Source organism: Mycosarcoma maydis, chromosome 3, assembly GCF_000328475.2.
Source record: "Mycosarcoma maydis chromosome 3, whole genome shotgun sequence".
Classification (NCBI taxonomy): Eukaryota; Fungi; Basidiomycota; class Ustilaginomycetes; order Ustilaginales; genus Mycosarcoma; species Mycosarcoma maydis.
The window spans coordinates 293,940-320,441 of NC_026480.1; the positions used below are offsets into that span (position 1 = coordinate 293,940).

The 26,502-nt window shown below is 54.3% G+C and overlaps 10 protein-coding genes across 10 annotated transcripts; 5 read left to right on the top strand and 5 right to left on the bottom strand.

The window, feature by feature from the left end:
- Window positions 1-60: 60 nt before the first annotated feature.
- On the bottom strand, window positions 61-3,417 carry UMAG_01531 (uncharacterized protein; the record flags this gene model as incomplete). The annotated part of the gene is made up of 1 exon (XM_011389264.1): window positions 61-3,417. The coding sequence occupies one exon, from the start codon at window positions 3,415-3,417 to the stop codon at window positions 61-63; it is 3,357 nt and encodes a 1,118-aa protein (XP_011387566.1).
- A 773-nt stretch (window positions 3,418-4,190) lies between these two features.
- On the top strand, window positions 4,191-6,284 carry UMAG_01532 (uncharacterized protein; the record flags this gene model as incomplete). The annotated part of the gene is made up of 1 exon (XM_011389265.1): window positions 4,191-6,284. The coding sequence occupies one exon, from the start codon at window positions 4,191-4,193 to the stop codon at window positions 6,282-6,284; it is 2,094 nt and encodes a 697-aa protein (XP_011387567.1).
- A 166-nt stretch (window positions 6,285-6,450) lies between these two features.
- UMAG_01533 (uncharacterized protein) lies at window positions 6,451-6,972 on the bottom strand (the record flags this gene model as incomplete). The annotated part of the gene is made up of 1 exon (XM_011389266.1): window positions 6,451-6,972. The coding sequence occupies one exon, from the start codon at window positions 6,970-6,972 to the stop codon at window positions 6,451-6,453; it is 522 nt and encodes a 173-aa protein (XP_011387568.1).
- A 393-nt stretch (window positions 6,973-7,365) lies between these two features.
- UMAG_01534 (uncharacterized protein) lies at window positions 7,366-9,585 on the top strand (the record flags this gene model as incomplete). Its single annotated transcript, XM_011389267.1, has 1 exon — window positions 7,366-9,585. One exon carries the CDS (start codon window positions 7,366-7,368, stop codon window positions 9,583-9,585), a length of 2,220 nt encoding a protein of 739 aa, XP_011387569.1.
- A 500-nt stretch (window positions 9,586-10,085) lies between these two features.
- On the top strand, window positions 10,086-11,264 carry UMAG_01535 (uncharacterized protein; the record flags this gene model as incomplete). The annotated part of the gene is made up of 1 exon (XM_011389268.1): window positions 10,086-11,264. The coding sequence occupies one exon, from the start codon at window positions 10,086-10,088 to the stop codon at window positions 11,262-11,264; it is 1,179 nt and encodes a 392-aa protein (XP_011387570.1).
- Window positions 11,265-19,414: 8,150 nt separating this feature from the next.
- UMAG_10808 (uncharacterized protein) lies at window positions 19,415-20,131 on the top strand (the record flags this gene model as incomplete). The annotated part of the gene is made up of 3 exons (XM_011389683.1): window positions 19,415-19,762; window positions 19,956-19,992; window positions 20,112-20,131. 3 exons carry the CDS (start codon window positions 19,415-19,417, stop codon window positions 20,129-20,131), a joined length of 405 nt encoding a protein of 134 aa, XP_011387985.1.
- A 151-nt stretch (window positions 20,132-20,282) lies between these two features.
- Window positions 20,283-20,567, bottom strand: UMAG_10809 (uncharacterized protein; the record flags this gene model as incomplete). The annotated part of the gene is made up of 1 exon (XM_011389684.1): window positions 20,283-20,567. One exon carries the CDS (start codon window positions 20,565-20,567, stop codon window positions 20,283-20,285), a length of 285 nt encoding a protein of 94 aa, XP_011387986.1.
- A 584-nt stretch (window positions 20,568-21,151) lies between these two features.
- On the top strand, window positions 21,152-22,726 carry UMAG_01539 (uncharacterized protein; the record flags this gene model as incomplete). The annotated part of the gene is made up of 1 exon (XM_011389269.1): window positions 21,152-22,726. One exon carries the CDS (start codon window positions 21,152-21,154, stop codon window positions 22,724-22,726), a length of 1,575 nt encoding a protein of 524 aa, XP_011387571.1.
- Window positions 22,727-23,040: 314 nt separating this feature from the next.
- Window positions 23,041-24,780, bottom strand: UMAG_01540 (uncharacterized protein; the record flags this gene model as incomplete). The annotated part of the gene is made up of 1 exon (XM_011389270.1): window positions 23,041-24,780. One exon carries the CDS (start codon window positions 24,778-24,780, stop codon window positions 23,041-23,043), a length of 1,740 nt encoding a protein of 579 aa, XP_011387572.1.
- Window positions 24,781-25,508: 728 nt separating this feature from the next.
- UMAG_10810 (putative proteasome regulatory particle lid subunit RPN11) lies at window positions 25,509-26,444 on the bottom strand (the record flags this gene model as incomplete). Its single annotated transcript, XM_011389685.1, has 1 exon — window positions 25,509-26,444. The coding sequence occupies one exon, from the start codon at window positions 26,442-26,444 to the stop codon at window positions 25,509-25,511; it is 936 nt and encodes a 311-aa protein (XP_011387987.1).
- Window positions 26,445-26,502: the final 58 nt, after the last annotated feature.

Below are 26,502 nucleotides of genomic sequence, written 5' to 3' on the forward strand. Positions count from 1 at the left end.
GCACATTACGCATTGCATCAAGCTCGAGTGTATGTGTATTGAGAGACAGCCGTCAGTGGGTCAAGACATGAGATCGTGCTGGAACATGTCGAGGATGAGTGGATCCATGGAATGCAGAATACGCTCAAAAGACGGGTAGCTCGCCTGTGCATGTGCTAGCACGCTTCTGACATGCTCGTTCAACTTGATCGTTAACGTGCCATCGGCGCTGGCGACTGTCTGCGCGCGCGCCGCTCCCGGCGAGATATCCTGTAACCACCCACCATCTTCTTGGTCGTCGTCGAAAAACACATCGGCGAAATCCATCGACGCAATCGGCGACGTCGGTCTCTGATACCTGCCCATCTCGAGCGGACGCGATTCATTGATCTCCGCCAGCATCTCCGACCATAGCGCAATGAGCTCCGGCGTACACTCGACCACTTGTTGCACCACTACACTCCAACTCGTATCGGTCGACGTCTGCTGCTGTTCGTAGAACACAATGGCACCATCGAGAATCGAAGCAAGTCCCAGAGCCGTGACACGGCGTTTGCGCGGAGAAGCCATGTTTTCAAAGCGCGTGCAGATCAAGTTGAGCAGCGGCTGCCAGATCGATGCTGGCGTAGAAAACTTTTCGTGCGACATATGCGACCATGCTGCCAACACGAGACGAATGAACGTATCGTCCGGACAGTGATAAGCGATACGGCAGAGTAGCGAGACAAAATGCGTGGCGATCAAGGTAGCGTCCGAGAAGTGCAGAAGCGAGCCGACAAGCGCCGCAGCAAGCCGAGTAGATGCGAGCGCGTCAATCCACATTTCACGCACCTCGATCCAATTTGGCAATGCGACCAACGATTGCATCAGCGTATCGAGCGCAGATATTGGCGCAAGCACCATCGAATTCGATGGATCTGCAATAATTTGCCCAAAAGCAGTCAGCAGATCATGCCCATAAGTCTGAAGCATCTCGAGTGGGTTCAGCATGGAAATCTCCTCGATAACGCGGCACATCTCGACGCAGTAATCGGGCTGAACCACCAAATCCTTGGCTAGATCGAGCAGTTCGAATAGCGGTTGCGTCATGCTCGGCGTCGAGTGAAGCGCTCGAATCCAAAGCATCGATATCGCATCTTTGGCGAGCAAATGCGACACCTTGGGGTTGAGAGAATCGCGCACAATGGGTGATATCATGTGATGAACTTTTTGCATCAGAGCACCGCTGGTGCCCGTAGCGGGCAGCATCTCGATGGCACGCAGCACCTTTGAGATGAAGACGATGATCGAAGGTCTTGCCTTACAGTCCGGGTCGTCTTGCTGCCAAAGCATGGGTACGAGGTCAACGAGTGCATCGGCGTGTGGGGCAATACGAGCACCCATGCGCTCGATTAGGATCGAAAGTGCATCGGTGCACACTTTGATCGACTCCATCTCGTGCAGTTCCGAGGCAGCCGCCAACGTGGCGAGATTACGCAACGCTTTGGGGAGGAACGGCTGGAAGCCGTCGGCATCGAACTCGAGAGCATCGGCGATCGCCGAGATGGATCTGGCCGCAGCAAGTCGCACGGCGACATCCGTCTGATCTGGAATGTCTTCGAGCAAATCTACCAGAAGCGCGTAGACGTCTAGTCGCGCTTCTCGTGGCACCTGCTCGGACCATTCCCAGAGCAACCATGCGATCCTGCGACGGATGACGACCCACATGGGTGAGCTGACGCTGCCGAGACGAGCTTCGGGTACGAGCTTGGATGTGATAGCCTGACCCATGAGCACATGGATGTTTGGACGATCGTCATCTTCGCCCACTGGGCCGAGATAATCACGGCACCTGCCGACAGCGGCGTAGAAGGCATCGCGCGCCAGAATATCGTCCAGATTGTCGGTGGAAAAGCTTGACGTCGATTCAAAGTGTCGCCAAAGGTGTTCACCAACGAACCCGGCAGGTTTGGTGTGCTGCGCCAACACCAGGAGTGCACGCTCTGCGGCGGGTCGAATATCGAGCTCGGCATTTTCCTGTTCTTCGCCTACGGCCCATTCTTCCGGATCGGCCTGCCAGCGCTCCAGGTCGTCAGAATTGAGACGCACGAGTCTACCTGCGAGAACATCGGCAGCTTCTCGTGCAAAGTCATGGGTTAAGAAGAAACCGGCCTCAGGACGGTTGCCTTTCCAGTGTACGAGCGAATACTTGAGCAGCACAAGTGCTTGTACGACGAAGCGAGGTGGATAGTCGATGATGGCCGAGTGGTTAGCGTACTGATCGCGTGGGACAGAGAGGCTTTCGTGATTGACATTCTTGGCCTGTACCCAGTACCAAGCAACCACCTCTGACCAGCCGTCCCAGAAGGCGGCTTTGCCATTGTCTCTCTGGACGAGCGAAAGAAAGAATTTGCCAAAAGAATAGAGGTGCTTGGTGAGCGCCGTGAGCAGAGCGGCCGACATTGGCGCTGGAGTGGTTGATGACTGTGAGCTTCGAAGCAAGCGCAAATACGCGAGTCTGGTGTCTTTGAGCGTCTGCAAGCAGTGCGGTGTTGAACGAAAGAAAGCTTGAGCCATGTTTGCCGATGTGCCACCCTGAGACGTGCTGGACCTAGAAATCATGCCGATGTCTGCAACAGCCAGACGCGAGATGGCTTTGAGCAGAAGATGACTGGTGCGCACTTGCTCAGCGCGCAAAGTGGTTTTAGACCATGCAGATAGCTTGTCAAGATCATCTCCAGTACTCAATAGGAATACTTCCGAGAAATACTGTTGAAAGATGGGGTGGAGCACAGGGAGCAGCTCGCGCGAGAGCTCGGTCATGCGCATCTTGCCGGCCAATACGCGAACCGATTCGAGCTCCTTGAGTGTCTTTGAGCAGACGTCAGCTGCACGCATGAGCACAGTGGTGTTGAGCTGGCGTGCGCGGGCAGTGGCGGGGTTTTCGGGATAATCGAGCTGGGGAGCTGGTCCAAGGGAAGCAAGGGCTGCATGTGCTTCGACCATTGCCTGTTGCAGGGTGGTGAAGAGGTCGGGCCAATCGCGCGGATAATCGAGACGGGCGATTCTGGAGATGGATACTGAGGCCTGCAATGCGATGGTACGGTTGGGTTCGCGCAGACATTGCAACAACATGTTTCTTATCGCCTGCTTGGTATCGGATGGGATGGTGACGGTGACGCGAGCCAGGACACGGCTCCTCCAGAACTTATCAATCCCATTCTTGAAGCGGATAATAGCTAAGATTCGAACCGAGTCTATTTGTTCTTGCGCCGTTGCAACTGAAGATGAAGAGCATAGTTGGAGCTCGGTGTCAAAGGCAATTTGGAGGAGCACAAGCCAAAAGTTAGGATCTTTTTCCCACTCTTCGAGCTGAGAGTTGGCTCTTGAGAGCTGAGAGGGGTCGGAAGATGATGCAAGAGTGAGCACCTGTATCAGCGATGCCTTTGCTTCCGCCATCTTGATCTATGCGGTGACCAACTGAAGCGACCCCTGGGTCATGTGGTGGCAGACCGAGAAGAAAACGGTTGAGCCAGTCGATCTGGTCGTACGCTAGACTGCAACCAAGAGCTCTTGAGCTGACTCCAAAATGGATCGTTCCGATAGAAAGGTAAGTCGGTTTCGTACGACGGTTAAGAAGAAGAAGAAGAAGAAGAAGAAGAAGAAGCAGTTGTAGATGAAACAATGAAATAGGTGGGGCAATCGTGAATGCAAATGGCAGGTAGGTTAGTAGCACAAAGGGCAAGAAGATCCCAATAAAGTACTCTTTACGCTTCGGAATTGTCCTTTGTGAAATGTGAATCATCCTCGTGACTTTTTCTGGCAGCAAGCCCAAGCGCCTTTTGGAAAGCCGCCGAGAATTTCCAACGCTGCCAACGGCGGAGCAGAAAGAGAGAGAGAGAGGTTATTGATTGACCCACGTTACACCTCCACTTGAGCGCTCCAACAGCGCTTCAGGGTCCACCGTCCACACTCGTGACTCGTGACTTGGCCAGGTCAGCTGATCTTTCATACCTATTTGTGAGTCGTGATTCTCCATCTGGCCACCTTCCCTGCCACCATCATCAACATCGACGACAATCACATTGGTGAATCGAACTGGCCACACACGCCTTCACGCCTGCTCGACATCTCTCACCGATTGGATTTCGCAAGCTTTCGACCATCTATGACTTGTTCGCCGCTCTGTCAAAACTTGATCCTTGGTTTCAGACAAGATGCTGTAGCCCACTATGGCGCTGGACGCTTTTCACATCTGCGCCGCTCAGTTGGATTCTGAGGCGAACATACTAGATGGGGCTGTATGGCAACATCACCTCAGGTCACCAGTCGAATCGACCACAATCGATCAACGCCGCCCGTCATCCCCCCCATTCACTGGTTCATCCAGTTTGATACCACGTCTAGCGAACCACAACATTAACAAATTGCACTCGTACCGTTCTGACAGATCGATGGCTGCCAAAGCGCTAAGTATGCGCCATCGCTTCGTTAAGGCGACAGCATTAAGTGACCCCTCATTTGATTCAACAAAGAATAACCCGACACCACAAGCAACATCTGACCAGGCGGCAGCTCAGCAAAGTGCAATTGAGCCGTCAGAGACATTCACAGCGCCATCTACATCGCTTACCACCGCTCAGACCTCCATGCACACTTTTGCTGAGCTCTATTCACAGCTCACGCAGAACATGCCAACACCCGTCTTGTTGCCCCAATCTCCCTCCCAGGGCTCATCGCTCGGTCCTCTGTCATGCTCCACTTCCACCTCTACCAAGAGCTCCAGCCAGCATCAAACGAAGCGGAATCCACATCACGCTCATCGTCACCGCCATAAATCGGGTGCACGACACCGGTCCGAATGGTTTATCTCAAAAGCGGTCAACAAAATGCGACAGTCTCAGCTGACCAACCCGTCTTTGACGAGTGCTTCTGCTGATGCCAACGACGTGACAACGAAAGAAAATGTCATCCAGCCCTCACATGCACAACTCCACAGACGGTGCTGTCCCCGCTGCGGTGATTCTTTACCTCCCAACGCCACGCCGGAATACATGGCAAATCATCGTCAGAGTATCGGTCATCGTCTCGGTCTGAATGCTCCAGTCTCATCTGCTTCCGCTTCCGAAGCGCCGTCTCCCACTTCGTCCGAGTCTCCCACCCCTCTACCCCGCTCTAGATCTTCAAGTCCTTGGCCTGTTCAATTGTCTGATGCCAGTACGCAGCTCACTCCTCAGCTCTCGAGCAAGCTGCCACGCAGGCTTCGAAATGCGCCACGCTGGAAGAAAATCTCTCGCGACAACGTCGGTCATAGCTTGCTCTCACGTATGGGTTGGAAGGAAGGAATGGGTCTAGGTGTACAAGAGTGCAAGTGGCAGCAACTTTGTCATGATAAGGTCAAGCGACAGCGCTCCGAAGCTGTACGGGCTCTGCTTTTGCGTCGGGTCTACGCCATACAGAGCGCTCCTACCGCCATTGACAGCCAAACATCAGCGCTCGCGACAGGCACCCTGCCACTGAATTCTGCGCAACCTGAACAGATGGTCAAACTCGATGTAAGAACAACAACGGCATCAGAGGAACCTGAATGGCTACAAATGCTTCTGCATCAGTCCACAACAGCGACATCAGACCAACATTTACCGCTCCTGTCAGCGTTTCCCTTTCAGCTCCCTTCCGAAATGATCGACCAGCAACGTGAGGCTGCCCAAACATGGTTGTCTAACTTAGCTCAGCCCGACGCCGCTTGGTTTGAATGTCTGACAATGGAGGAACGCACTTCGCTGGAGCAGGCGTTGCTTTCAGGACAAGTTACCCTTGAGGAAATTCAGAACGCTCTCTGGATCGATCCTCGATGTCTGCAATCTCAACCTACTGGCTCTGCCGACTGGCAACAGGCCAGTTCAGCGTCTACATCAGCCAACGCTGCCTTCGCGAGTAAGGATGATGCCATGCAGTCAAATGCACTCCTCGAGCCGGTCGAGGTGGAGCTCCGCAGCGATCGGCGCGGAATAGGATCGAATCGAGCCGATGACGGCATGGAAGCGAGTGGAGGTAAAAAAAGGCGTTCCCGGACTGCTGAGGGCACCATTGAAATCCGCAGACAAGCTTCACCATCATCCGACCTCATCGACGGCGAGCACAAAAAGCCTCGGCCAGAGTTGACCAGTCGGCCTTTCGGATCTTTCAATCGCTCGCGGTCGCGCTCGGGCACAGCAAACAGCCGGCACATCAACAGTCATGCAAGTCTCACGCGTAGACAGCGTGAGCTAGCATACGAGCAAGATAAGCGCGACTGGCTCGATCTGCGTGCTTCTCTTTCGTGAGCACATCACATTGCGGTACACAATTCAAGGCAGCAGCAGCAGCAGCAGCAGCAGCACACACTGTAATGATAGCTGACTATCTAATTATTGTCCGCATTGCGACTGACGCTATTGACGAGACTGCTCTGTTGATCATCCGACAAGTTTTTCATCGGGCGTATCGTGCCTAAATGAGATTGGCGAGATTTTCAATACCCTGCTGTTCCAGACGCATGCCCTTCCATTCGTCCATAGGCTTGGCGCCGAGCACCTTGGTGTAGAATGCGATGGAAGGCGCATTCCAAGTCAGGACAGACCAATCCATTCGTGCGCACCCCTTCTGCTTTGCAACTTGTCCGAGAGCCTTGAATAGGAGCTTTCCGACACCCTTGTTGCGCAGAGTGGGGATCACATACAGGTCCTCGAGGTAGACCGAAGGTTTTGAAGTCCATGTAGAGAAGGAGTAAAAGTAGAGCGCCATTCCTACTGGAGTTACCGACGCGTCATGGTGCTGCTCAGCAATCAACACCTCTGCATATCCCTTGTTGAAGACGTTCTCCTCCAACGTTTCTACGGTCGCCTTGACAGCGTCAGGCTCTTTCTCGTACTCGGCCAGCTGCTGGATAAAGTCGAGGATGGCAGGGCAGTCCTGCTTGGTTCCCCTGCGGATCACAAATTGCTTGTCGGCCGAAGTTGCGAGAGTAGACATTGTGAAGAGGCACAGAGTAGACGCGAGTTCTATATCAGAGGCGCGAGAAGGAGAGGTGCTAAGTGAAGCAAAGTTGCAACGCCGAACGGGATGGCTGTTAATTGAGCTCTTTCAGGCGTGAGAAGCACGAAGGTATGAGTCATGAGTGTTTCACAATTCGCACAGGAAGATCTGCGTTTCCCCTGCTCTCTTGTGCTACGTTCCCCCACGCTGAGCTTTGGCTCCGCGCCGAGGCTTCTGCTCGAGGCTTTCGAAATTTCGGGAATCGGTTACGCGCTATGCCAGTTCAACATTCGCGATTGGCACGGGCGTGTCCTTGTATCTTGTTCCTTATATCATTCTGCATTCACATTCCATATCGACAGGAGCAGCTAGACGGTGGTGACAGAAACCATGGGAGTTTCAAGCACAGCGAGACTTCCCTCGCTAGGTGCACAATCCATCCCGCCCCTCTTTAGCCATCTCCAGCACACGTCAAACGCCAAAGTTGTCGCTCGATGGAGTATCACCATCCGATCGTTCCGCGCTATCCCTGTCCCAACCAACGCCTGGCCACCGGCCAATGAATTTGACTCTTCCTTTTCGCCGATACCATCCCAAGCTGCTTCGGTCACTGCCGGTCAAAACACGACTTCTTCATCTGGATCGTCAGCCGCAGCGCAGTACAGTGGACCTACCTCGAGTGGAGGAGCAGGGTCGTCCGCATCAGGCGCTCCACCGCTGACCAAGCCAAGGACCATGTGGCAAGTACAGCTATCGGATCATCCTGGAGTACTATTTGTCATTGTTGAAGACTCCGGCAGGTCTTCTCGCGCAAAAGTGTGGCGCGATTGGGAACTATCCACAAAACAATGGAAGAAGCAGAAGCGCCGCGAGAACGCAGCGAGGCGCGAGAAGGAACAGAAAGCAGTACGAGACAAAGCGCAGCTTGAACTCAATGCTGCTGTCCATAGTACAACTGCTGCAGCAGATCTCAGCGAGATCAAGTCAAATGAGCAGACAGAAGCACAGGATCACAAGCACGTAGCTGTCAAGGAGTCGGCAGAGCCTATGGACGAAGATGCACCCACCTCACTCATAACGGACGGTGATGCCAAAACCGATTCTGAATTCACCTTCTCACAAAATACAGCTGGATCGCAGCAGGTAGAAGCTGGAATACCTGCATTAGACACGACGGTCAGCATGGAGCAAGCGATCACGGAGCCAGCTGGACCAAGACCGAAACTGCAACTTCCCTCACACACACGCTACACGGCCTCAGCAATCACCTCATCCATGTCAGCCATGCTTTCTAGCCTGAACCTTCCACCGCCACATGGTGCTCCTGTTGGAACAGCAGGACCAGGCGCTTGGGTTCCGCGTGGTGCGGCTGTATCAATCGAAGGCCTAGTCCTCGAAATCAACAGTCAGAGCCTCAACGCGCTTCCCGGTATCTCGCCCTCCCTCGCATCTCTTTCGACGACCGAAGATGCAGCTTTGATCACAAGCAGCACCGAAGCGGGCGCAGGTGGCGCAGGGAGGGGAGGAGCGGACTGGCGTGTCAGAGTAGGCAGCGTGGTGGGCGGAGGTGGTCGGAGTGCAGGCGCAATCATCGAAGCCGAGTTCTTGCCCGCATCAACACTTCTGCCAACGTCCAAGTTCATGCATGACTTTTTGTTTTCGCTCTTCCCTCCAGGATTCATACCCGTTCCGCCGCCTGCTGCATCTGTTCCTGCTGCTGGTATTCCCAATGTGGCCTCGTTACATGGGTCAGCGGCTGCATCGCAAACAGGAAGCGCCGTCGGCACTCCGAGAATTAACAACGCAACGCTTGGCACGATACCGACGTCGAATGGCAATGCACTGTCCACGAGCGCAGTCACAAGCGGATCCGGATTCAGCTACACCATTGGAGGCAGTGCTGGTGCTAGCGCTGCGCCTAATCGCCACCTGAACATTCCAGTGGTGTCGGACCAGCTGTGGGAAGAAGTGGTGCCACAATCAGGCGAGGGGTGGAGGAGACGCGTGGTGAAAAGGTCGCGTCAAATGACACTTACAGCACGCGCGCAGCGGCGCCAGCGGAAGGAAGGAGCTAAGCCATCGACGGCACACAACGGTCGAGTTGCGCAGGACAACTCCGGAAGCACGGACGTGTTTGGCTGGCACACATTTGGGTCGGATGACGAGGAAGATGCCTCGACCACAGCTCACATGAACGGCGACTGGCAAGACCAGGATGACTCGCAAGTGTCTTCGTCAGACTCGGAGACCGAGCCGACGCTCGATAGCAGCTCAGGTGCAGTAACAGGTGCAGGCGGACTGACAGGAACCGCAGTGACAATGCAGCAAGTGGACGAAGCCGATGACGATGATGACGATGACCGACCACTCGGTGCGCCCATCTGGTCGAATGCCAATCGCACACCGGCGACGAGTACGACGAATCCCACTGCAGCACCAGCAACTCCGCCAGGCGCGACCAAGAAGGAGGACACAGCTCAGCTCATCTTTCAAGGCCTTCGACCAGACGAAGCCGACAGCACGGCAGAGGACGGATGGTCAGGCATCGAAAGAGGTCGTCGTATCGCATTCCAGTATGTCCAGATGCTGCGTGCTGAAGGCATCATATAGACTGTCGTGTGTATCGTCTTGCAAGCGTTTACCTCATACGAGCCGTGAGCATTTCCCAAGGCATGTTGCAAGCACAAAAGCGTGAAGCACGAAGGTGACGTCGCACCATTTTTCAGGTTCAAGATGTTTATCTTGGTAATCTCACATTTTGACGAACATCGCCGTGTGGCGTGTCGCATCGCGCACAACGCAGTCGATTCACGATTCGTGATTCACAATTCAAGATTCCCGATTTGTGATTCGGTCACGATTGATTCTTCCCGATTCGTGATTCAGTCACGAGTGATTCTGGAAGACTGAAGAATTACACTACGCAGCCTGGCAGTGCACAGTGGCGAGTGTGCTTCATCGGCTGTGTATTCAAAGTTGTGCGTGCGTCGAGGAAAGACAAGAGCATCACGCATGACTGTTTCCTTACCAACGCTCGACCTTCATCCTCTCACTCTCGCATCCGCTGTTTCTTGTTTCGTGGTGGCGCTTTGCACCGACGCACATCCAACATGAGTTCAGGCTACGAGCTTCACCAGAAGCTGCGAACCAAGACGGTTCGACAAGTCAAGAAGAAGCAATACGATGAGGCGATTTCGACGCTTCATCAGGGAGCACTCGAGCTGCTCTCCCAATCCGAGCAGGGATCTGGCTGCGACCTGGCGGTATACATGATCGATGTATACGGCATCAAGAACCAAGTGGTAGATTCAGAAGCGCGCGATCGGATTACTGACATTCTCAGCAAAGCGGCGGCGGATTTTTGGCGCAAGAAGGTGATTGATGCTGCGGTCAAGTGGTCGGTAAAAGCGAGCGGTGCTTCTACGGGAGATCCTCTGTTGAGGTTGTTCATCGCCAAGCTGTACGCGCACGAGGCAGATTTCGAGCACGCCGAGCCACATTTCTTGGCGAGCTGCGTGCAGACTGAACAGACTTATGCAGTAGAGAGTGCGCCAAAAGCGTATGCTCAAGCAATGGCGGATTGGCTCTCTGCATTCGCGACGCAGACCTCGCAGATGCCAGGTGAGACGCGCAATGCGGATGCGATCCAACGCATTGAAGCGGGTCGATTTGCTCTACGTGCCACCATCCCGCTCCTCGCCAACCACGCCGTGAAAGCAGCGACGACATTCCAAGAATCCTACCTCTCCACCGTCACCGCTCGCCTGAAAAGCCTTCTGCTACCCGTCCAACCCAACCCTCGACCATACATCCCGCCCGGTTCCGCCACTACCTCGTCCGATCTTCAGCTCTACTTGACAGCCAATGCCGATCTTAACTTCAGCCAAATCGCCGTGGCTCTCGTATGCGAGGCGGCCAAACTCTCACGCGTCCCGGATTCGCTCCGAAACGCGTGGATCCAACTGGTGCGACAGTACGAGAAGGAAGCTCCCGCGTTGACGCACGAGGATGCAGTGAGAGCTGCCATTCCACAGATCGGAACCGACTGGTTCGGCTTGCAGCAGCAGCGGAACCAGAACAACATGCTGAGCGATATGATGGCGAGCCTATTCGGTGGTCCACCCACCAGCGCATCCGGCGCCGCCACCGAGAAGAAACACATTCAAGGAGCCGGTGCGCCTCCTAAGCCGCTCAATGCACCATCCCCCAATGCAGCACAATCGTCGTCCACATCCACAACAAGCGCTCCTGCGCTAGCGGATGACTTGGCAGACGACGAAATGGACTGACCTTCCTTGATCTCAGCACGCACCTCGCAGCCGCCATCTCACTGTAACAACCAGCCTTGCAACCGCACATCTGCGATCACGTCTGAACTGTCCGTCACCATTTTCGCCCCCCTATTACCGCTGCTAAGATGAGTCTCGACCGCGGCCCCACATTCTGTGTCCCCCTGCACCAAACACCACACAATTCAGCGTACGATGCCCCAAAACACGTGCATTGCAATCAATGTGAGAGAAGCGTAAACGTTGAAGCTGATCAAGCAAAAGCATCCATGACATCAGCCACGTCGTTGGTATCGGGCTCGGCGTCATTTGTAAAGGTCAAGAAGTTCTGTGGTCGATGCAGTTCGTCCCAGAAGCTCGGTGGACGATCCAGGACGACCGAGTACTTGATACTGCTAGACCATTGCGCCGAAAGACTGAGGCCGTAGTTCCATGCGCCTTGACTGGGGGTGAGCGTGGCTCCGAGGATTCGGTCCGAGAGCAGCAGCTGTACGCGATCCACCATGGTTGTCGCGTTGAAAGCTGAGTTGGCCGCGATCTCGGCATCGCTCGCTTTGCGACCCCATTCGAAGCCCGCTACGGTGAGACTGTACGCCGAGAGCGAGACGGAACCAGGCGTAAACGCGCACGTTATACAGATCGTAGAAGCACCCCACTCGGTATGCGCAGCCATAGTGCGTGCATGCTGCGCCACATCGTGCGCTGCCAAATGCGCGAGATCAATCGACGATGTCTTGATCCACCCGAGCGGCTCGAGATCCTTGAGCATGAAATCGTGCTTTGGCAAATCGTCCGGTAGCTCAACCCGATGGTTCGAGCCGCGTTGAGGCACCCACACGATCAGCTTGATCTCCTTGATACTCGGCGCGTCCGGCGGCGAAACTCCATACATATACCCAGCCACCTGCGTGCGCAGGTCAGAACTGACAATAAACGTCTTGAGGATGTTCTTCGGCATCACATACGTGAGCGAGCCAAGATCGTCCTTGATGTCTTCGTTAGACACGTACAGGTGTTGACACCTAAGCGCCAAGTTGGTCGCCGAAAGAGCGCGTACACGCCAGTCGGATTCGAAACTAAATACCTGTTTCTCGTACTGCGTCGTAGTCACCGTTAGGATCTCCTCGCCGTGCACATTCACCGTCCGCGTCTGTGTCGCCGTCACCTGTTGTGCCGCCTCGGCCGTCTTTTCCAACTCGGCCATCTGCTGACGCTGCACCGAAGGTGCCTGGATCGTCATGCCCAAGATGATATCTCGAATCTCGGACGACGTCAACGAATTCACATTCACATTGTTGCGCTTTCCGAAATCAGCCAAGATCAAATCACGAAGTTGGATCTCCACCTTGATCCACTCCTCGTCCGTCAACGTGGGCCAAAGATGATGTGGCTCAGTCACGACACCCGGATGAGGACGCAAGATGATCTTGGCCTTCTCCTGGTTGACGTGCAGCGATCGGAGCAGTAGGATCAGTCGCGAGAAGGCCGTGAAACTGCTGACGTTGGACATCCAGTTGTCGTACGACGAGTAGAGCACCATCTGCGGCTGCGTTGCCTTGAGAACCAGATCTCCGATCGCTTCCAGCTTCAGGAACGACTGGAACGGCAACTGCAGCTCCGAGCCTACGATCGACAAGTTGGGGAAATCGAGCGAGTGCGTTTCCAGTGGATCCAGCATACCCTTACGCGAAACAATGATTCGCTTCGGCTGCTCTTCTACGGGCGAACTACGCACCAACGCAATCACCTCTTCCGCCGTCTTCCACTTGGCTAGCTGACCCAACCGCTTCTGACCCGCCCACACCGAGGTGTGGATCACCTTGAGGAACAGCTGCCCCGATCTGGGGTTCAGGATGATGATGGCACCATTGATCGGCTTGGTCACCAAATTTCCCTCAAAGGTACGGTGAATGGTGACACGGTAGACGTTGGTGTCGTCGACAAACCAGATAATCTGGTTGCTAAACAGCTCAGCGTAGTTGTTCGAGTTGAGATACGGCTCGGTCGGCTCCGAGCTGTACAGCTGCAAGCTCTTGCGGACCCGCTCTCGCAGCACGTACAGCGCAGGATTGGCCTTCATGATCTTGGCCATCGCCTGCTGGATGAGCGGCTTGCTGCCTGGGAACCAGATACCGTATGCCGAGTGGATGTTGTATGCCAGATCGATGCCCACCAACGCACCTGTAGCGGATGGGTAGATCGAAGTGTTGTCACTGGTGTAGTCGAGGAACTTGGCTCGACAGTAGCGCTCAATGTCGTGAGAATCGTAGTCACCCCATCGCAACTGCACGTCTACCCACCACTTGTTGCCGCTGGATCCATCCATGACATCTCGAGAATCGGTCAGCAGCGATGGCCGCGACATGGGCCACTTGTAACTGGCAAAGAGCAAGATATCCGAACTCGAAGCTGTCAGCCTGTACGACTTTCGCGGGTGGATCGTCTCCTTTTGCACCGTCTCGATCGAAAGAGCTTCGAGCTCCTGATCAAACACCTGGCACAGGTCCATCACAACCGATTCGTGAATTTTCTGCCACAAATGCGCGCGGAAGAGTTGGATGTACGAGATCTTGAGCGAAGGCATCTTGCCCGACATCAACACACCGCACAGGTCGAGCTGCACCTGGAAACCGATGTAGACACTGCTGCGGTTGAGCGTCGGCGACCACCACAGCGTGAATCGACGGTTGGGGATTTGCGAGAGACCGGAGCGCTGCGCGTTGGTAAGCCGCTTCTGCTGCATGCTCTCCTCGAACGAGGACGACTTTTCCCAGAACAGACCCTCCCAAGTTGGATGGCCCGTGGCTGCAAAAAGCGAGTGTTCGAGGATAGTCTCGACGCCGCCTAATGCTGCGATCGTGTCAGTACGTAGCTGGTTGAGATTATGCAGCTTTCCGTCGTGACGCTGGTTGGTCCATGCGAACGGCTGTGCTTTGGCAATTTGGTACTTTTTGAACTCTTGTCGAACACGCCAGAGCTTGTCATACGAGAGAATGGTGCGATCCTTCTGGAAGAGCGTCGCGATACGCGGAAGACCTCGGTGGAACGAGTCTTCGAGATCCTCGAGCGTCAATCGGCGATTCTGTTCGTTGGCCTCCTTACGCTTCTGTGCATATTCCTGCCAGACTCGTGCCGAGTCTTCAAATTCGGACGCCCAAGGGGTAATGTAGCGATAGAGCGCGGGCAACAGCTGATCCTCTTGATTCGAGAGACCAGCACGGAAGTGCGTGATACCAGTGGTAGTCTGACGCGAGTACTTGAGGTCCGAGGCTGGGATCAGAACATGGCCCATCGAGAGCATGCCAAGACCACCGAGCTCCTTAGGCGACGCAAGGATGTGGATAGGCCAACGTGAAGGCATCTTGCTGTTGACGCCAGACTTGATGCGGTTGATGACCTTGTTCTCGCTGCGCACGAGCAAGTCGAGCATTTCTCCGGTGTTGACCACAGCTTCACGATAGTAGGTCATTAGCGCGATGAGACAGGTGTTCCATTTGTTCGCGATCTTACTGAACGGAGCTGCACCAGCCGACATGAGCAGCGCACGAACCCGGTTGTGAAAGTTGGCGATGCCTTCTTCGGACACGCGCAAGAAGGCTGTAGAGGTGCGCTCACCGGAGCTGGCCTGGATGAGCGGCCACACACCGTCGCGTGCAACATCGATGTCCTCCTGTCGAATCTTGGGCAGGATGCGGACCTCGAAGCCCAGCATCGAGAACAACAAGTTCGGGTTGTCCTTGCTGTAGACCGAACAGAACGTGTCTTCCCACTCGATCGTTGTGAGTGAGCGCGGCAGACTGTTCTTGACCGTCCAGAAGACGGCACGGCCAAGGTTGACATCGTGTTTCACGAGACGCATCCGAGCGTCACGAGGCCAGCACTTGCGATTGTTGTATCCGATGACGTTGCTGTTGTTGGGATCCGGATTCGCAGTGAGGTAGCGCTGCACCAGGTCGCGTGCCTCCTCGGCTGAGAAGCGATAGAGGATATGGATGCGGTCCACGTAGCGGGTGTACAGTCGCACAGGGTGGCGCGTCTCCGTGGCCGTGTCGCGGAATTGGAAGAGTCCGTTGGGCATATGAGGCGGCCCTGCCATTTCATTGGCACGCTGCAGGCCGAGGATGAGCAGATCGAGCACCAGGCCGTAGTACTGGAACACAAAGGCGCTGAACTGTAGACCTCGAATGAGACCGTACGAGTTGACGTGTGACATGTCCTTGAACACGATCGAGATGTTGTTCTTGGCGGTGATGTAGTCGGCCAAATTGTGGTCCATGATGAGTCGCAACAGTCGATTCAGCAAGGTTAGATCCATCTTCTCAAAGACCTTGCTCAGCGTCGTCTCCATGAGCACGTTACACTGACCCTCGGACGTGTCCCAGATCTCGTGAGCGTTGTTGATGCCATTGCACCACTTGTACACGAGCAGGGGCGCGGGCTCTGAGTCGCTGGGTTTGATCCATGCAGGGAAGAGCTGACGCTTGTCGGCCTCGTACGAGAGATATTGGCTGAGATAGGCGTCCGTAATCTTTTCCATGGGTTCGATATCATAGGTGGGTGTGAGCTTGGTGAAAGTGTCAAAGAACTCGAAACCTGCCTCTTTGAAAGCACGCTGCGTCAGCATGAGCCGCTTGATACGCGCCAGAGTCTCGTGCGGATTATCGAAGGCCTGCTCGATGAGAGCAAGCTCTTCACGCTGGCTTTGGTTGAGGCGGCCTTTGACCGAGTAAGCTTCCTTGAGCGAATCGAGCGCCAACACCAAGTGCTTGACGTCGTGCTTGTTGTTGAGGCTAGGGAAAGGGATGGGGCTGAAACGACGAGCCTCGAGCCACTGTACGGTCGCAGTGAAGGCAGCGACGCCCACCTCCGAAGTAATGTAAGGGCCACTCTTGAGGTAATCGGCCTGACGCTCTTGCTCGGCACGCAGGAAGAGTCGAGTAAGACGACCCTGGTTCTTGCGTACGGCCGTCTTATCGACGGTAGCGCCGCGCGCGATTCGAGCGCGCTGCTGATGCGCAACCGATGTCCACCAGTCAAACTTCTGCTTGACGTAACGCAAGATGAGATTCTCGATGGGTGGCGGCAAATTGGGACTCCAGGGTGTGTTGCTGCGGCAAGCGCGCCATGCCTCCTGAAGATGACTCATGATGGTTTTGGTCTTGTTCTGCCGCATTCCTTCGGGCATGGCATCGAGAATATCATGCATGACGCTAGCACGCAGTTCAAGGTCCATCGCCGATTCGACTCGCTGCTTGGTGATCGACTGCCCACCTGAGCGACCACCTCGGCCTTCGAACTGACGTGCTAGCAAATTTCCAAGCCATCGTTCGAGTAGCGGCACGATGCCACGCAGGAAGAAGATCCACACACGCCACGAAGGCGCCCAGAAGCCGACACCGGGACCCTTGCCGACGCCGGCAGCATTGAAACGGTAGTAGATGACGTGCTTGAGGTCCTTGCATGCACGAATCTGGCGCATCGAGCGGTACTTGTATCGATAGATGCCTGAGAGCGTGGCGACATGGTTGAAGAGATACTGCAGACCGTCAGCCAGCTGGAAGGCATCAATGGACCCAAGACGAAACTGGACGTGTGCGTCCACAACAAGTTTCATGACACGGCTCAACTCTCGCACCAGGTGGAAAGCATTACCGAAGCGACTCTTCTTTCGTTCCTTGGTCGTAAGCGTCTTTGTTGGCTTGAGGTTCATGTTGTAGTCGAGATGGAGGTATGAGGCGCCTTTGCGGTGGATGAGAAGGTTCATCATGTTGAAAGACTGTTTTGCTACCTGCAAACCCGCTTCGAGCCAATCGATCGAGGTGTTTTGGAAAAATTTGGTATTGTTGAGTTCGCGCAAGAGGTTGGTGCGTTTGTGTACCTTTTGCTTGGTGGTGTGGAGGCTGTTGTAGACGTAGGTCTTGAGCAGCTTCTGGTAGCTGACGCGCACCTTGACTGGTTGGTTTGGTGGGCAGTGCTCGAGATACCACGGCTGGATCAAGGGTACATCAACTGCGCGACGTGTGCGCCCACTGCGTAGGGAATATGGCTTAGGCGCCCACCAGAGGGCGATGGCATCGGCAGTGAGCTCATTTTCAAGAGGCTGCTGCTCGAGGAAGGGCTCGATCTGTTGGGGCAGGGAAAAGGCAAGCTCATCTGGCAACTCGTCATCGGACTCGACGCCATGCCCAAAGACTTGGTCCTCGTGACTGAGAACTGGAGTGCCATCGTTGTATTCTGAGCGGAATGCGTTGGAGCTGGCCAATGTGCGACCCGAGATGGGATTGATTGCCGGGTCAAAGTAAAAAGCCTGATCGATCTCGTCGGATCGGATGTAGACGTTCTTGGGCTCATGATAGGTGCCAATGTGGACTGCTCGTGGTCTGCTGTTGTAGAGATGCGGGAAAGCGACGCGGTACTCGGTGCGAATCTGCTGGCGGATGATGACTTTGCGGAAGTCGGTAAAGTCGGTGAAGTCGTCGTCGAAGCCGTCCGTGTCTTTGAAGAGAGGCTCAAACTTGGGGCCACCGGGGATAGCCATGTTGAGCGCCTTTGCAGTGAAAAAGGCCTTTTTGTCGAAGAGATAGAGCGAGTTTTGATCGCCCGATGAGGATGCATCGCTTAGGAGTGTGCGGCCGAGACGATGAAGTGTCGCCATCTGTGGTAGGTCGAGGTTCCAGAAGCGGTAGGAGGAGCCGTTGACGTGCTTAGGATTGTTGATGAGCGGCTTGTGATCGTAGAACCAGTCGATGACAGCACCGTCTTCTTCGTCGTCCAGCTCGAGTTGGATAGCTTCAAGCGGTTCGACGTCGAGCAAGTTGTCCGAGTAGTCGACGACAGGCTCCTCGTCGTCAAAGGGTGGGAAGCGCATGCGCTTGAAATGGCGTCGATCGCGCTTCTCCCTTCGCATGGCAATCCACATGGTGGCCCATTGGGCGTGAAAAACGGGCTCAATGACCTTTGGCACCTCGTTGACAAACGTGATGGCACCGGTGATGTGGTAGAGAACGGGCACTTCTCGGATCTGTTCCCACGGCATGGGAATGTTTTCGAGAACCTTCATCATGGCGTGTGGCAGGTATTTGAGCGCGCCGAGGTGAACACGCTTGTCCTGACGATATTTGCGGTTGGTCATGTCGCCGTGCTCTTTGATGATCTTTCGCAGCACCTCGGGAGGCATCTCCTGTTTGCCTGTGTCGACAAAGCCAGTTTTTCCTCTCCGGTCGCCAAAGCGGCGACTCTGCGTCTGCTGCCATTTGCGTGCTTTTGCTTGAAGCTGTTCTGGGGTGAGGGCGACAGGCTCACGGTAAGAAGAAGAGGCGGCGGTCATGGCAGAAGCTGGCATGCCAGGAGGTGGACCCCTCATTGCGGAAGGGCCTGAGGGAGGCGGCCCTCTATATCCGGGCGGACCCGACATAGGTGAAATGCGGCAAGATGCCCGCTATGTACTGATAAATGCGATCAGTGTTGGTTGCAGCACCACGCAGAAGCAGTGGTGTTGACAGTACGAACGGGTATGGATTCTTGCCGGTGTCGCGGAGCAGGCAGAAACCAAAAAGAGATGGAGGCGAAAATGTGTTGTTTGACCTCTCACCCGTTGCCGATACAGAAAACCTGATGGGGCCAAGGGCTATACACAAGTAGTAAAGAGGGCAAGATGTGGATGAAGGTCGATGACAAAGGTGCGAACAACTAGCTTCTCTACTGTGCAATCAAGGAAGCAGTCACGGGTGGTTGAGCAGTCGCGCGCCACCAAAAACCTCGATTTCCATCTTCCGAGATCGCTTTTTTCACTCGCGCGATTCACGAATCGTGAATTTTTAAGCGTCGGAAGCTCAAGGTCGACATAGCGGCGTAACATCTCTTTGGCAAGACACGTGACACCTCGTATCTTGCACGCTGCTGCTGCGCGGGCCACCAAAAAAGATGCAGGCTGCTGTGTGGAGTTAACCTTTCCTCAGGGCTTATGTGTTGCGTGTTGCTTGTCATCCCTAAACCAAGCTCCTCAAACTTGTTCTCGTACTCGTGACACCCGAGGCGCTGACTAGATAGAACCCTGCACATCTAGGGCAAGCTTACAGGTTCTCGTTGCAGGCCGTCGTCAGATCTCTCAACGTGACTTCTGCTACGCGGTAGCTGTGTCAGACATAGCAATGGCTTCAACAAGCCACTCGTCAGCGGCTGGTGCAAGCGCCGTTACCAACGTCGAGGAAGAGTTTCGATCCGGACCCGGTGCTGCACCTGAGGCACTCGACGAGGAAATGGCTGCGAACCCCACACCAACTGCCGAGCGCACACACACGCCACTCAGCATTAACACAGCAGAAGCGCAAGACGAGTCGGATCTCGCACCAACGTTCTTCCAAAATAGTAGCAGCAACAACAAGAAACGTCAGAGCGGAACAAAGCCGGCAGATACCAGCGCTATCGCAGTCCAAGATAGTGACCGTGATGATGACGACGACCTCATGGAGCCGGACCTGCCAGGTCGAGAAGAGAGTGTGAGTAGAGCAATCAGATGGCCAGCTGTTGGGTGTGAGGGTTTTTTTCTCAAGGCTTGCACTCTTGAGCATATTTCTCTTCTCGCACGTTCGTGATTGAGTTTTGAATCACTGGTGACCTGATCTGACCATGATTTGACTACTGATGCTTGAAACCTACTATCCTTACATCGACTCTGTGGTTTGGCATCAGCTCTTGGACGAGAAGATCCGAGCTCGCTATATTCAAGGTGAGTTTGCCCTAGCGTCAAGTGATGGTTTCCTGCATGGTCACAGCAACGACAAGATTGACAAACACGTTTGTGCGGTTTCGATCGTGACTCTTTGAATCTCGTCCTTGTGCTTGCAGAGATCGGTGACATATTTTGACGAGCTGCGGTGCCGAGTCGAAGCTTTCGTTTGATGTGCATCTTGCTTTGGTATTCTTTCGAGTAACGTATTTTGCTTTTCGAAATCGCGGCGTTTCGACAGAGAAGATGTCAGAGAGATGCTGACTCCCCCAAAGCATACCTCTGTTGCGTCATGTGTTGTTCGGTCCGTTCCGAGCTTGGTTGGGGTTGTGGTTCTCTTGCTGGGACAGACCAGGTTGGGTTCCGGGGTCCTCATGCTCGTCAGATGCTTCTCGAGCGAGATGCTGGTAATGATGCGACTCGTGCACTGAGCCAGACTCGTCTGGTCGAATCGAGGAAAAGGATGAGGCGGTGAGGTTGGGATTGTGCTGCATCATCTTGGCTCGACGGTGTGCCTTGAGCGTCTCGACGTCCGATTCCTGTACAGACAGGCTCGTGGGTGAGCGGCGTATCATGCTTGTGAGTGCGGGCGATGCACGGATTTGGCAAGATGGCGACCGCGTGAGGGTGACGGTGACGGTGGAAGTCACGAGTCACGAGTGTTGAAGAGGCGCGATCGCCTTGAGTGTTGTTCTGGCACATGCATTCGTGATTCACGATTCGTAATTTCTTGTCGAGTTTCACATCCAACATTCTGTCAACGTATTCAGGATTGTAATTTATCAATCAGAGCAAACTCGTGATTCACTCACGACTCGGGATTATTGACAAATCGTGAGGGTGCGTGTTGCAGTCAGTCGTGAGTAGCTTATGTGGAGAAGAAAGGCAAAAGGTGCTTGTTGAGCCTCATTCGTGATTGCTTTGTTCATCTCGGAACTTGCCATGTCGATTCTCTTCTCAACCACCACTAGGACGCACAGTGAATCATCGAAGTGTACACCTCGACCCAAGCCATCCTAGACAAGTTGATACTTCTGCAGGAGCAACATACTATCGCCTATCACGAGCTCCACCATGTCAGACGTGTCAAACAGCTAAAGCCTCTTTGCTCGCTTGATCACCACCATTGCCGCGTTTCGCGCCTTGTGTAGAGTACAGCATGTCGGAATCAAACAGGAGACAACAGCAGCCTCACCATCAGCCGCACCAAAATTACCATTACCTTGAGCAACATGCTTCACAGCAGTACGCTCAGGATTCGAGCTATGCTCACTACACTGATGCATCCTACGAGCAACAGCAGCAGCTCTACCACGCGCACGCGCAGCTATACCCCTCTACAAACACCTATACCCATACATCTGCCTCATCCAGTCCGTATGTACAGGGTGTTCAGTCCGAGCGCATGTGGCCGTACATGCACCACGCATCTGCACCTGGCGCTGTTGGCTATAGTGCAGCCCAAACTGCGTACCCTCCAGGCGGCGGTGGATACCTGACTGCTGCTGACTATGCAGCTGCATCGGCTCACCTTTCTCCCAGTCACCTGCTGTCTAGCTCGATGTTGTCCGGTCACAGTCCTAGGCAAAGCGCAGGTCGCTCACGTCTCAACAACTTTATCTTTCCCTCTCAAGGTGCAAGTCCAAGTCTCGAATCGCAGGTTGCGCACCTGGATCTCAACGCAGGAGGAGGACGCTTTTTGCCCAATCAGCCAGTTCTCCCTTACGCCGATGATACGGCGCTGGGGACCAATTCCGGCCCGACTCATCTTTTGAATCAGAAGAATGTGCTTTTTGGTCAGGGCGAACCTCGATCCGATATCTCGCTTCGGTACCCACCACTGCCGAGCGTACCTGAACGATGTGCCACGCCATCTGTTCTGCGGTCAGACACTGGCAAAGCTTCCCTAGCCTCGGAAACTAATGGTGCTGCAGTCGATCCATCCATTCTGGAATACGTCTCATACCTACGACGCATGCTTTCCGTCTACGAAAAGCGCGACGAGCTCCTACGTCTACGCACCGAAGCGGTAGGGTTTCAGCCGAAACACGCCTGGTCTGCATGGCAAGCACAACAGACGTGCGCCAGTTTCTCGGATCAAGACTCATCGTCTCCGCATCCCATTCTCGGCGTACGCCTTCTGCAACGTCTGGACAAGCTTCAACGGGAGAACGACGAGCTTGGCCAACTCGTTTTGCAACGTGTTGAATCGAGTGGCTCAGGCGCCGATGATGAAGTGGAAAGGCTTCGCGCTGAAGTTTCCGACTGTCATCGATTGATCGAAGCGATGGACACAGCGTTGTCGAGCGCAGAGGCAAAAGCGGCGGCGTCGGAACGCGCTTTGCAGGTGGCTTGTATGACCAATTCCACCGCCATCTTGCCGGCGGACACGAGCGAGGTGGACGCTGGACAGTTGCGAAATGGTGCTGCATCGAAGGAGACAGCATCAGCAGCGACGGTCAACAGCACTCAAGTGGGCGCCGGGAGATCTTGCTCCAGAAATGCAGCTACAACAAGAAGAGCATCGAAAAGTGCCAACTCCTCCACCTCAAACCCGAATGCAGGTATCAAGGTTAGCTCGCAGCAGCAACAGCGCAACACGAACAAAGCCGCCAACCCATCCACCGCCAAATCAGGCACTGGCACAAAGACTACGCGCACCGACAAATCTTCCGCCGCCACGTCTTTGAATGCAAAATCTGCCAAGATCGCTTCCTCGACCAAGACCAAATGACCCTCTCACAAGTCTGCTCTCGCAGCGTGTAGCAACGATGCTTGTTTTATGTCGAAACCTGATGCGTGACTCATCGCTCATCTAGCCGTGTTCAGTCTGTGCGACGTGCTGCTAGTGTGCATTATTTGCAGCGGTCAACACTTGTATCGGAGCGTGTAAATTACCGTAGACGTAGTCTATGGCACGTGGATGCCAACTACGCCAAGAAGGGCCAAGAGTGTATACAAGATGGGAAGTAGTCGAGAGAGGTGGATGGAACAGCGGATAGTTGGTGTTGATCTCAGCTGGAGCACGTAGCGGTGTAGAAGTGGTGACTATAGATTTGCTCTGCGCGTCAGCTCGGCAGTGTGAGTGTTAGCGCGATTTCGCCAATGTGGATGCACTAACTGGTCGACCAAATGTCCATACCGGTGAGCATTGGTACCCAACAGGTCGAACGGATCGTGCTTGATGCGATCACTGTTGTCCTCCAACCACTGTTTCTTGCGTCTGTACATTGATGTTTGCTTCTGCTCTCTTTCTTCATCCCACTTGTACGTGAATTTGGCTACCCTCTCCTTATCTGCTTGCGCCAATTCGTTGTACAATTCAGCGGCAAAGTGCATCTCGCTTGGCGGACCGTCTTTGAGACTTCCACCTAACAGATGGTAGCCGGCGTAGGTGGTAGGGTCATCTGGATCGGTGTTTTTCTTGGCTTCCTCGGTGGTAGCGGATGAAAGTCGCTGTGTGTACAGGTAGTGCAGACGATCCGTTTCGAACTTGAGTCGGTCCGTGATGGATTGCGGGACCGAGGTGATTTTGCCTGACCAAACAGCAATGATCCACGCACTGAGTAGATCGTTGAACGAAAACGGCATGTAGGAAACCACCAGTCCGACAAACGCCAGCGTGAGACGCGGAGACTTGCTGAAAAACGCATGGTTGTACAGGAAGGGTACGCGAGTAGCTTTCAGGTAATCCGGTGTCAGCACTTGGGTTTCGGAAGAGTTGGTGAGACGAGCCGAATCAGTGAGGACGTGCAACCATGGGTACTTTTGTCCATAGCCAGTACCTAAAATGACATAGTCGACATCTCGGATCACACTCCCGTCGAGTAATGTCAAGTCGAGCTTTGTACCTTTGCTTGCTTTCTCGGCGGTAGAGTGGACGACGGTGTATCGTGTGATCATACCGACATCCTTGATCCTTTCGTCTGGAAGAGCGGGGCACTTTTCGATAGCAGCACTCTTACTCGACCTATACACTGGATGGGCGGCTGAATTCAAAGCGGCCAGATGCGCAGCTACTTCGTTGGACGAATTGTTGTTGCCCACCACTACCACTTTTTTGGCGATGTAGGGCGTCGAATCGCGATAGTGCTTGCAGTGATGGATATGACCGTATTCTTTTGCGAGAGAGATGCCTTGGACGTCTGGATAGTACGGAGTATCGTACCAGCCTGCAGCGACAATCACTCGATCGAATCGTTTCGTTTCGAGCTTCGGTGTAAAACTGACGGCTTGCGCAGCATCGAGCTCGGACGACGTCCAATGTTTCAACGTCACCTGCCAGCCTTGATCATTTGGCAGCTCGTGTACACGCAGCACTTCGACGCCTGTCTTGATGTATTGCCGATACGGTTCGGCGAACGATTTCAAATACAGATGCGTCTCTTCCAAGCTCGGAAACACCTCGTTGTTCTTTGGCGGCTCGAAGCGTTTGCCTGAAAACTCGAGAAACTCGGGCAGTACATTGCCTCTCAAGTTGAGATACGCCGGAGACGGCCAGTGTGGTTGACCCCTGTGATCGAAAAGCGGAGACTGACCCTGTACCTTATCGGCGCCGATGTTACGTTCGAGCGAGTAGGTGTCATCGGACCAATACCAGACACCTCCGACATCGCTGCGACGTTCGACGAGCAAGGGCTCAAACAGTGCGTACGAGCCGGAAGAGTCGTGGCCGTACTCTTGCACAAGGTTGCGCAGCGTTACCAGACCGGTCGCACCTCCACCGATGATGAGCACTGATTCGGGTCCGGTCGAGCGTGAAGGTGGTGTGATGCTTGTGCCGGTCATGATTGCATATCTTGGCGTGTGCTACCTTGAAGCGCTGATTCTCGCGAGGTGATCGCAAGATGGTAGGACACCGTAGTGGTAGGAGAGTGAGTTGCTCGCGCGTCCTTGCCAGCCACGTGTAGACTTGTGTGCGAGGTCAATGCGGCAGCTTCAGTGGTGAGTCGTGTGTGTTTCGTGATTGCCGTCCAACAACCACAAACGCTTCAAAGGGCACCCAAGAAGAAAGCGCTGATTTCCAACAGCCTCGGTTAAACAAGAACAGAGCTGTGAAGGTGCAATCCATACACACAGCCCAAAGCACGTTGTGCGTTTTTTTGATGTTCCTCCAGGCACCAGGGTTCACCCACAAGTCGCCGCAATCACGAATCTTGAATCACGAATCTGCATGCTGGACTCTCACGACTCTGAGCACGCAAAAATGACAGTCTGCCACATCATCGTGATTCAAGATTCAGGATTCAGGAATCCGGATTCTGCGACAAGTGGTTCGTAGGCCATCTCGGATTTGACGCTCTTGAGTAAATAATCACAAGTGATAAGATCTTGACTCATCAACGTGATCGGGCAAGCCACTTTCCTGATCTGATGCTGATTGCTCAGTAGCCACCACTTTGTTGCGCCTCTGCTCTATGCTCATCCACTCAAGCGGTCAAGAAGAAAGTGCGATGAATTGCGAATGCGAAATCATGGGTACAGTCTGGGACTGCAAAGCGCTATCTGGGCGACTCTCAGAGCTCTGCCAAGAGCATAGTGCCCAAGCTCTGTACGATCTGATCACCCATGGTCTGTTCCACCGCGTCTTCGAGGTGACGTTTGGGATCCTGCTTACCTACATGCCTGGTCTTGAGCTGCTCTGGTGTCAAGGTGCTTTCTTCCTGTACCGACTTGTTGTACGCCTCGGACAGCGAAAGCATCTTCTCGATGGCTTTGCGGTTGTTCTCCTTGTGCTCGCTGAAATCTCTCAAACGCAATCCCTCGGTCCAGTTGCGCTTGTGCAGGTTGTTGAGCATGCTCTGTTCCAGCTCAGTTTTTCGGTAGCCGATGGCGATCGAGTAGTAGTGTCGATTCAAGCCGTGAATGAGCGATTGGATCGAGGGTTTATTGAGGTGGCCGATGTTCGACGTTGTTTGACGCGGTTCTTGGCCGAGCATGACGGTCGAAGGGTTGATCAGGCGGAATGCATCGATCACGACTTTTCCCTTGACCGATTGGATGGGGTCGACGACAACGGCAACCGCACGTGGGTTGAGCTGCTCAAACGACTGCTGCGTGTTGATATCCACGTTACTCAACCAACAACCAAATCCGGGATGCGAATGGTACCAGCCCACCACCATCTCGGGACGTCCGGTCTGCTTGAGCATGTCGAGCATTTTTGTTTGGAAAACAGGGTCGACGGCTTCTACCGACACACCGGTTCCGGACTGAGGCATGGCGAAAACGTCAATCACCGAGACAGTGTAGTCGTCGATGAACGAGCCGAGCATGAGTCCCATCACCTCCATCGGTACACCTGCTCGACCGTGCTTGAGCATCTTGATGAGCGCGAGCGATGAGATGTAGACCATCTCGGCATTGTCGTTCTGCGGTGCATCGCCAGGTGCTGCCCCTGCACCGGGACCGCCGCCCATGCGCGCCTGCTGCAACATGGATTGGAAGTCCATCTCGCGCTATTCTTTCCGAGCCAAACAAAGTATGGCGTTGCGATTGCAAGGTAGAGAC